General features: G+C 24.1%; 1 protein-coding gene across 1 annotated transcript; it reads left to right on the top strand.

Annotated features, from left to right (window-relative positions):
* Positions 1-5,954: 5,954 nt before the first annotated feature.
* Positions 5,955-10,727, top strand: LOC124432469. Its single transcript, XM_046981450.1, has 6 exons — positions 5,955-6,186; positions 6,949-7,234; positions 8,039-8,138; positions 8,237-8,395; positions 10,190-10,251; positions 10,568-10,727. Exons 1-6 carry the CDS (start codon positions 5,955-5,957, stop codon positions 10,725-10,727), a joined length of 999 nt encoding a protein of 332 aa, XP_046837406.1.
* Positions 10,728-12,226: the final 1,499 nt, after the last annotated feature.

Below are 12,226 nucleotides of genomic sequence, written 5' to 3'. Positions count from 1 at the left end.
TACTTTCTAAAAATAATTAATAAATGTTCATGAATTATTTCATTGAAGTTATTGTTTCAAATAAAACTCATAGTTCTTTATTGCTTAAAGTCATTTATAGAACATTCAATTATTTTTTAAAATGGTCTAAGTCAATTAGAGCTTTCAAAACAACATTTTCGTATGAAATTCATACAAAATTTCATATTCATAATAAATTTCAATTAATCAAGATTAAGAAAATTATAAATTAAAATGTCGTATAATATAAAAATATTTTTTAATTCGTTCAAATGCAATTCATTATATATCTCGAAACGAGAAATATATGACTTAGATCACTTTCATAATTATGGGCACATATACAAATTTTTATTTATTTATATACAAATATATATAAATATTTTTCTTATATTTAATTTATGGTATTAAATCAATAATCGAATTACGTAAGTTTCTAATATATATATTTGATAAATTTTTTTTTTTTCTAGACAAGCGAAAACATTGGAAGACAATTTTAATGTAATAATATTGCAACAATTAATGGGCACAACTTTTCAACTTTGTGAATCTGGTTATCATACACTTTTGGTATCTATTATACGTTATAATATATTAATGTATCAAATGTAAGGATTATATTTGATTTATATTTTTCTAATCTTCAGAATTTTGTTTCAGAATACAGTAAAGAAGGAAGTATTAACGTTGCTCATATTCTGTTTTTATGCTTTGAGCACACTAAGTACATTGTTCGTTTATTGTTACATCGGCGAGTGTCTTATTCAAGAAGTAATTGAAATTAATTGACTACATACAGGCTGTCTTATGTAACTTGATCGTCAGTGAAATATTTCAATTGTTATTGACAATATTTTAATATGTAATAAATACACATTCGTAATTTTATTATTATAATTAAATTATTTTTATTTGATTTGACAATGAAAAGCAAACGAACAAAATCAATTTTACGAAGAAAAATCTTTATTAATATATTATCTGTAATCTTTACTTATAAACTGAGTGAAGTTTCATTAATAATAAAAGAAAAAAAAAAAAAAAGAAAAAAAAATATTAATGATATTTAAAATCGTTCAATATTTCATTTTGTAATAATAATTATTATTAATTTGTTTGACAAATTAAGTAATATTATTTTTCGAATATTTCCAATGTTTGATTTGTTATATTTTAAAATAAATTTGTTAATCATTCCTGAATCATTAAGTATGAGATAAATTAAATTTGATGATTGAATTGATTTATTAATATATGAGTCGTTTATTTTGAAAGTGGCCTAACTCCATTTATCTTCAAATCGAGATATTTAAGGGTTTGCGTTTCAATGAATTAAAAAATATACGTATAGGATACTAATGAGTCATACTACTTAAGTGTATCTAAGGATGTTAAATTTATAGTTCCTATTAAAATAGTGGCAATTATTAAGTGAATAATATGCGTTTTCTTATCAAGAATGGAGTTAGGCCACTTTCAAAATTAACAATCAGATTCATTATAAAATTTGAAGGTGCCCAAGTTCATTTAACATAATTTAAGATGCTTCAAATTGAAAAAAACAATACTCAATTTATTTTACATATCTTTAAAACACTTCGAAAACATAATTTATGCGATTCAAAACATTTTTTAACTACATAACGTACAAAATTACAAAAATAAATTTATTACAAAACAATTTACTACTCATCTAGATTTTGTGTGTATGAAAGGGATTTGAAGAAATCATAATGTTCCGGTGGTATATATCGTAATAGATCAATTATGTCCTTGAATTTTGCTGTTGTAATTTGTTTGATATTTTTATACAGTGGTGTCAATACAATATTTTCGAATTTTCTTGGTCTACCCCGACGTGGTAATAAATTCAGGACTTAAAAATTTTCATTTTCATTCATTGATTTAAGTATAAATGGAGTTAGGCCACTTTCAAAATAAACGGTTAAATTATTGAACTAACTCTGAAAACTTATGTGCCAAGAATTATCGTATTTGCTCGGAATATAAGCAACCTGAAATGCTTTACTGATAAATAACATAAAGTTGTACATGTAATTATAGCAACTGGGAAAAATTGACAAATGGAGTTAGGCCACTTTCAAAATAAATGGCTCATATAATTAATTGATATGTTCATATATATATATATATATAGGGTGTCTGATTTAAATAAAAATTTTATTTGAAACATTTGTTAGTAGTGAATATATCGAAAATATATTGTTATATCCTTTTGAATCGAGACATCCTGTATGTTATTGATTCGATTATTTCTAATTTTTTCAATTAACGTCAATTTATTTGACAAAAATTTATTTATTATAATTGAAAGAAATAGATTAATTTTCTTTTTATGAACAATAATTTCTTTTCTTCTCATTTCTTTCTTGTATTTTTAAATATACGACAAGAAAAATATAATTCTTTTTTTTTCTTTTCTTTTTCGTGCACATCAAAGACATAAGGCGAATTAAAACTGACTTGTATTTATTACAAAATATTTGCAATTTGCTAAGAATAATCCTATAATATATGAAAGAAAAAAAAAGAAAAACAAATTGATTGCGATCAAATTCGATAGGACACTCTGTAATATTATCGATCCCTCGATATCAATTAGCCATTGAAATTTATTTTAAAAAATTTAGAGTTGGAACCTGAGCAACGCAATTTATCGTTACGAGTGGTACAACGTGTCACCTATGAATTTAAAAATGATTAACATTTGTTTGATGCGAATGAAAAGACCAGAACAATTAACTTCCGGTAAATTTTTCGTCTTATCATTGGCCTCCTTTACCGACGTAAGTATTTAAGAAAAAAAAAAAAAAGAAAAAAAAACAAAAAAAAGTTCTTCCACTTATACTTAAGTTAATGTTAAAATATGTTACTCGTTAAAATGTTTTATAGATTCTCAAAACTACGATGGGATATCTGTCACTACTACGAACTCTCCTTTGAAAAATTTCTTTTCATTCTATTTTATAATTCACCTATTATGGAGAACACATTTATTTTTCGTTAATATTTATTAATTAATTTACTAATTAAGCGTTGTTCTAATTCATTTGATAGATTGTTTAATAATAAAAAAAAAAAAAGAACAAAATTTCAGTTCCATATATTTTGAGTTTCGTTAATTTGATATAATTTTAACGCAAATTTTAATATAAATTAATGAACATTGTTTAATCATAATTAATTCCTTGAAATACACGTCGGTTATAAAAAAAAGCTTTTTATATATATTATATTAAATATAATATATATATATATATATATAGATTATATAAATTTTCGAATGAATATTAATTGTGTTAAATAATATTAATATAATAACATATAGTAATAATAATAAAAATTATACTACTCACTCAGTATTCAACAAATAAGATGTATATGCGATTGAACATGTCAAATATTATTGATAATCATTGTATTGATTTTTTTGCTTCAATTCGAACGTAAGCACACCGTTCTCTTATTGTCGATAATTGATTACAAACTTGAACTTATTACGGTTAGTATAATGCACGTAATTATCGTAAGACAAAGTTCAACACGAAGTTATGGCAATTGATAGATATATATATATATGGAAGAAGATAGATATGAACGTCGGAAATGTATATATATTTTCAAACTTGTTCACATTGAAATTTTTCTTATCAATTAATTCGAACGGACGCGTTTCAATCGTAAGCATCGTACGACGTACACTTAACACATTCAAAATGATCACAATGAAACGACGAGAAGAAGATTGCTGTAGTGTTACTCAGTTCAACCGATAGTATTCATATGACGAACACCATAAAAAAGGGAAACTTTGAATCTAACGAGGAAATAGGATGCAACATATAAAGAAGCGGGGTATACATGGTGGAAAGCCTTTATCGTTGTCACCCTAACACCCCAATGGAAAAGTTACTTCACGTGAAACTTTCTTTCGTAACGACGATATCAACAAACCCCCTTTTACGAGCGAATGAACCGGCGTAGAAAAAAGAAAAGAAAAAAGAAAAAAAAAAGAAAGGAAGATAAAATGTACGAATGAGAGTTGTAGCAATAGTTTTCTTTTTTTTTCTCTCTCTTTTTTTTTTTATCGAGGTAGTCGCTAAATATCTTCCGACATACATCGAATAAAATTGAATAAATATTTTATTTTTAGATCGTCAACCCCCATATCAACGAGATACAGTTAATCGATCAGTTTTCTAATACGTTTTTTTACCCCCGTCTAATGTTCATGGATAAACTTTCTTCAATTTTTTTTTTCTCCTTTCGGACGATGTATTATTCAAACGTGCATTTCAAACTCTTTCTTTTTTTTTTTCTTTTTTTTTTTAAATAGGAGTTTACAACGGGGGTTGATCGATCGTTTTCCTGTCAGTCAGTTGTGAACCTTCAAAGGGATAACATGGGCACGAAGATAGAAGTAAGACGGATAATAGTTACTCTCGTTACACTCTTACATCTGTGCTGTGTATAATTTTGATATTGCACGTACATATTGTTTACATACAATTTATGTATTTTTATTTGTAGACAAATTTGTTTTTTTTTCTTTTTTTTTTCTTCTTTCAGTCAGTGTAATATTTTTATATCATGATTTTTATTATTAATATGGTGACACTGGGAAGAAATTACTTATGGATAGAATTTTTGTTTGTGCGTTCTTCAAGCTTTATTATAAAATGTTTAATAAAAATTGATCGTATTGATTTGAGATAATGTATCAGCTTTTTTTTTTTAGATCGCCATATATATCGAATTTTTTTTCTAAGCAATATGTTTCTTCACGACAATCATTTTTTTTTGTTTTCTTCCAAAGCTTAATTGAACTTTATTTTCAAATTAGAGTACTCGATTATTTGGATTCTAAATTATTTTTCTTTTACTTGCAACTAAATTTTTTATTATTAACATATGAAGATAAGAGACAGAATAATTGTTAATGTTCTGCAGTAATTTTTACTTTTGATTTGTTTTTCTTATTGCTTTTGTGCTAGAATATTTTTTACAAAATAAATTTGTAATTTTTCTGGTACATTAAATTATAATGATCATATATTAAGTTCGTTTTTTTTCTTTTTTTGATAATATTTGCTTTCTTTCTCAAAATTTTTTTATTTTAACTAATTATTTCATCTAACTCAATGAAAAAAAATTTGTAGCACGAAAAAAATGCTAAGGTGTTAACAATTAAAATGTATTAGTGAATATTAATTGGACGTGATTACAATACTAAATAATCATACTGATTATAAAAGAAAAAAAAACTTTTTGATTGTAACCTATAGGAATCGTTAACCACTAATGTGCAAATTATTTTTTCCTTTTCAAATTATATAAAAAAGGGATGAATCGTAAATTCGATAAAACTTGTATATGTGTATATGTATCTTAGATTAATTATATATTGTATATTTATTCATTAAGGAGAAAAAGAAAGTAATATCATAATTTAATATAAATATACACTTATATATTATAAATATTAATAAATTTATTTTTTTTATTCAATTATTATTACCAGCTGCTGATTTTTTCATATTAACGAGATCGATAAAATAACATTATATAATTTTTTTTTAGGCAATAGTTATTAAATAATATTCTTTATTTAATTTTTAATAATTTATTATTTATCTTCAAGTATTTACTAATTTATATATATGTATATATACATATATATATATATATAAATATATTTATTATTATTCTTACAGACGATCGACGTAACCGAGGCAAAGAAGTCATTACTATGGAACAGATTATTACTGAAATACGTTGGAATTTGGCCCCTCGAAATTTCTAATGCCCTCTTTCTCTTTTTTTTTATTTATCTTCTTTTACATTGTTTATTGACATTTGCCGAATTCATACATTGTAAACATGACTTTGATGTTTACATGGTAATTTTTAGCGAAAACGTACTACTCCTAATGACGCTAATTAAAATAACAACGTGCTGGAAAAACAGACAAGCATTAGGACGTTTGCTTGCCGAAATACAAAATAATTTCATCGCCGACAAATACAATACGTTCGAGAAGAGATTCATTTTTATCAAATATACCAAAATGGCGAAATATTATGTTTTAGTTGCTGTTACCACGATGACATTTAGCACTGTTTTTTATTACATCAACGCATTGTTGCCAAATGTAAAAATGGGTAAACGTTCTATCATATTAATACAAGAAATAATTTTATTAATTACTATTTTATCCATTTTTCTGTGTATACAGAGCTATCACAAAATTATCAACGTTGTTGAATATCTCTTTTGTTTGGAACAAACGAAAAAAATGAGAAAATTTATTTATATATATATATTAAGCAAAATTTCGTGTTTTCATGTGAAAAATATATTTTAATAATCTGATAAATTATGTCGAACTTCTGGTTCAAACTGGAAGTTTAATGATCCACTAGTATCTTTTTTGGAATATCGTATTTTTTTTTGACTACTTTTTGGAATAATTATTACGATTGTTTAATCAACTTTTCAATCAAATAAATTGATTTCTTTCAAATGTAAACAACCTTAATGTTCAATGAGAAAATGATCGAAGAAAAATATATGAAATCTTGTTACAATAAGTATGGTTACTAACTTACTATATCTTTAAGTTGAAAAAAGAAAATCTTTCAAATTAATTTACAGTAACAATAATAATAATAGTTTAATTTATTCGAAGAATATTCGAAGTCTCCAATATATTCTTTTATTCGGAAGCGACTTATTCTAATAGCAATTATCGTTCTTAATTCCTCTAAATTTAATTTTTTAAATTCACTATTTGAAATTTATGTATATATATATTATTATTATTATTATTATTATACAATCATACATGTATTATAGAAATATATCGTATTTTATTTTAACTTCCATATATATTTTTATTATATATTATATTTTATTCGTTACAGTCATAAGCAATTCGTCATTGAGTTACAAACTACCGTACAAAACACGAACCATTGGCGATATACGCGACATTAGGATCTATATTTTTCTCTGTATTTATCAGATGTTGGTAGTACCAAGTATTGTACTAGGTTTCGTCGGATTTGATTGTTTGTTCGCCAATCTTGCATTTCATATTGCCGCACAATTTGGAATTCTCAGTTCTATGCTCAAAGAAATTCTCGACGACTCTAATGCTTTTCAACATAATATAAAGGAACTTTTACTTCGACATTACGTATTGATAAGGTAAATATTAATTGATGATGTAATTTTCTTTAATATAATGAAAATTTTCCTTATCATTTTCAATAGAATACAATAATTGTTATCTAGATTATTTTATAACAGAAAGATTGATAGAATGGAATTTACAAAATATCTTTTTCGTTAAACTCAAAAACATTTACGATTAAAAATTATTTTCGAGCGTTCGAATTATTCGATTTCGTTGATAAAATGTCATGTCAATCGTGGTAACTTTATTTGGAATAAATTTTCAAGGTCATTTTCCAACAAATCAACTTAGCTACTTTTTTTTTCTTTCAAACAGAAATTTGCAATCTTTTTTTTTATAACGATGATATGTTCCACATGAAATGAAAACAAGTAATTTCTTCCTGAAATTTTTTTTTCCAAATCAAAATGTATGAGATTTAAAATGTATTAAAGAAAGAAGAAAAAAAAAAGAAAAATTATGTATTTGATTATTCAACTAATAAAATACTGATATATGTAATTAATGTTACATATTATTTTTTAGAAATATATTTGAATTTTATTTTTGTATACTTTTAACGTGACCGTTCATTCTGTACGAAGAAAAAAAAATATCTAAAGAAAGATTGAGTCCTCTGTTACAAATATTTCTTATATTTGATATATCATATTACATTTATTATCATAATAAATAAATGTCTCATATGTATGTATATATTATATATATATATATATATATATATATATATATATATATATATATATACATATATATATATATATATATATATATATATATATGTATTTATTTATATGTTATTTGACATTTTTTAGACAAGCGAAAACTTTGGAAGATAATTTTAATGTAATAATATTGCAACAGTTAGTAAGCACAACGTTTCAACTTTGTTCATCTGCCTACAATACAATTTTAGTACGTATTACATATAAAGTGTTAATGCATTTCATGTAACGAATATCTTTGATTTATCTTTTTAATTTTTTTTTCTAATCTTTACAATTTTATTTTAGGATTCAGTAAGCAAAGAAACATTAACGTTAATCGTATTCTGCTTTTATGCTTTGAGCACATTGAGTACATTGTTTCTTTATTGTTACATCGGCGAGTGTCTTATTCGAGAAGTAATTGAATTAATTAACTATATCCAGGGTGTCTTATATTATTTGATTGTCAGTAAAATATTTCGATTGTTATTAAAAATATTTTATTGTGTGATAATTGTTCATTCGTAATTCTATTATTATAATTAAATTATTTTTGTTTGATATCACAAAAGAATCGAAAGAAACAAAACGTTTATTAATTATTTTATAATTTTTATTTCGAAACTGAATAAAGTTTAATTAATAAATCAGAATTACAATAGTTATATTTAAGATCGTTTAATATTTAATTTCGTAATGATAATTAATATTAATTTGTTGCTTAATTAAGTAATATTATTTATTATATATTTCTAATGTCAGGTTTGTTATATTTTTAAATAAGTTTATTAATCATTTCTAAAAGATTAAGTATCACGTAAATTAAATTAAGTGATTAAAATGATTTATTAATATATATTAATTGATATTTCTATATACAGATACGAGTGATTAAATAAAGTTAAATAAAGTTAAAATTTGACTGATTTTAATAAAATCACATTTATCTTCCAAAACGTAGAAAATTTTATTTGAAACATTTCTTTTATAGATCCAATGATATTGGATATGTATTGTTATATCCTTTAGTATTTGTATACCCAGTATGTAATTGATTCAGTTATTTATAGTTTTTTATTTTAACATCAATTTATTTTACAAAAATTTATTTACTATAAATGAAACAAATAGATTAATTTTTATAAACAATAATTTTCTTTTCTTTTTGAAATTTTTCAAATGTTGCTTTACAATATACGACAAGAAAAATATTTTTTTTCAAATATATCAGATACTTGAGTCGAACTAAACATGATTTGTATTTATTAAATCATATTTGCAAATTATGGGAGTACCTTATAATATTTGAAAAAAAAAAAGAACAAATTTATTGCGATCAAATTCGATAGGACACTCTGTAATATACTCAATCCTTCCATATATTTAACCATTGAAATAATAAAAAAAATTTAGAGTTTGACCCTGAGCAACGCAATTTATCGTTACGAGTGGTATAACGTATCACCAATGAACTTAAAAATGGTAATAATTTGTATGTTGCGAATGAAGAAACCACAGCAATTAACTTCCGGTAAATTTTTCGTCCTATCATTGGCCTCTTTTACCGACGTAAGTATTTAAGAAAAAAAAATTTTTCCTAGCTATACTTAAGTTAACGTTATCATATATTACCCGTTAAAATGTTTTATAGATTCTCAAAACTACGATGGGATATCTGTCACTACTGCGAACTCTTCTATGAAGATTCTTTTGTATTCTTTTTAGATCCATTTATTAAAGAGAACAATTTTAATTTTCACAAAAATGAAACATCGTTCTAAGCCAGTTAATACAATTTTTAATAAAAAAAAAGAAAACAAAAAAAAAACAAAGAAAAAGAAAGACAAATATCCGTTCCATATTGTTTTCATACTTTCTTTTTTGCGTTAATCCAACATCATTTTTTTTCTCGGATATTAATATGGATTAACGTGCATTATTTGATAATAGAAAAAATTTTGGAACTTTACGTCGGTCATGAAATCTCAACCGGAAATCATATCGTGTATATTATACTAAATATAATATATATATATATATATATATATATATATATATATATATATATATATATAGATTATAAAAATATATGTACATATTTTTATTATATTATAAAATCTTATTATAATAAAATATTAATCTAACAAAAAGGAATATAAATTATTCTACTCACTTGATATTCAATAAATAAGGTGTATATGCGATTGAATATAACGGCGAATAGTATTGTTAGTCCTTCTATTGATTTTTCTATTTCAGTTCGAATATAAGAACGTGATCCTTTCATTGTCGATAATTGATTATAATTTTGACGTATTATGGTGAGTATAATGTACGTAATTATCGTAGGACAAAGTTCACCATGAAGTTATGACAATTGAGAGATATATAGAAGAAGATAGGGTATAGACGTTGGAAATGTATGGATATTTTCAAACTTTTTCACATCGATATTTTTCTTATCAATTAATACGAACGAATAGCCTTTCAATCGTACACATTTTACAACGTACAATTAACATTTGCCTAATAATCACAATGTAGCAACGATAAATAGATCTTTATAGTGTCTGTTATTTCATTCGATACTATTCTTATGAAGAACATCATAGAAATAAAAACTTTGAATATAACCAGGAAACAGGATATAACTTATTTGAAAAAAGGGGTAAACTCGATGGATGGTCTTTATCGTTGTCACCCTAACACCCCAATGGAAAAGTTACTTCACGTGAAACTTTCTTTCGTAACGACGATATCAACAAACCCCCTTTTACGAGCGAATGAACCGGCGTAGAAAAAAGAAAAGAAAAAAGAAAAAAAAAAGAAAGGAAGATAAAATGTACGAATGAGAGTTGTAGCAATAGTTTTCTTTTTTTTTCTCTCTTTTCTTTTTTATCGAGGTAGTCGCTAAATATCTTCCGACATACGTCGGATAAAATTGAATAAATATTTTATTTTTAGATCGTCAACCCCCATATCTACGAGATACAGTTAATCGATCAATTTTCTAATACGTTTTTTACCCCCGTCTAATGTTCACGGATAAACTTTCTTCAATTTTTTTTTTCTCCTTTCGGACGATGTATTATTCAAACGTGTATTTCAAACTCTTTCTTTTTTTTTTCTTTTTTTTTTTAAATAGGAGTTTACAACGGGGGTTGATCGATCATTTTCCTGTCAGTCAGTTGTGAACCTTCAAAGGGATAACATGGGCACGAAGATAGAAGTAAGACGTATAATAGTTTCTTTCGTTACACTCTTACATCTGTGCTGTGTATAATTTTGATATTGCACGTACATATTGTTTACACACAATTTATGTATTTTTCTTTGTAGACAAATTTGTTTTTTTTTCTTTTTTTTTTCTTCTTTCAGTCAGTGTAATATTTTTATATCATGATTTTTATTATTAATATGGTGACACTGGGAAGAAATTACTTATGGATAGAATTTTTGTTTGTGCGTTCTTCAAGCTTTATTATAAAATGTTTAATAAAAATTGATCGTATTGATTTGAGATAATGTATCAGCTTTTTTTTTTTAGATCGCCATATATATCGAATTTTTTTTCTAAGCAATATGTTTCTTCACGACAATCATTCTTTTTTGTTTTTTTCCAAAGCTTAATTGAACTTTATTTTCAAATTAGAGTACTCGATTATTTGGATTCTAAATTATTTTTCTTTTAATTGCAACTAAATTTTTTATTATTAAAATATGAATATAAGAGACAGAATAATTGTTAATGTTCTGCAGTAACTTTTACTTTTGATTTGTTTTTCTTATTGCTTTTGTGTTACAATATCTTTGGTATTTTTTTTACGAAATAAATTTGTAATTTTTCTGGTACATTAAATTATAATGGTCATATATTAAGTTCCTTTCTTTTTTTTGATAATATTCGAATTCTTTTGCGAATTTTTGATCTTAATTAATTATTTCATATATCTCGATGAAATAAAAGTTGTAGCACAAAAGAAAATATTAAGATGTTAACAATTAAAATATATTAGTGAATATTAATTGGACGTGATTACAATACTAAATAATTATACTGATTAAAAAAAAAAAAAAAATAAAAAATTATTTTTGATTGTAACCCATAGAAAAAGAATCGTTAACCACTAATGTGCAAAATTATTTTTTCTTTTTCAAATTATATGAAAAAAAGGGATGAATCTTAAAGTCGATAATACTTGCATATGTGTATATGTTATATTAATTATATATTGTATATTTATTCATTAAGGAGAAAGAGAAAGTAATATCATAATTTAATATAAATATACAATT

The sequence above is a fragment of the Vespa crabro genome, chromosome 25 (genome assembly GCF_910589235.1).
Source record: "Vespa crabro chromosome 25, iyVesCrab1.2, whole genome shotgun sequence".
Classification (NCBI taxonomy): Eukaryota; Metazoa; Arthropoda; class Insecta; order Hymenoptera; family Vespidae; genus Vespa; species Vespa crabro.
Note: the sequence above shows the minus strand (reverse complement) of the source record. Positions and strands in the feature narration are given on the sequence as shown.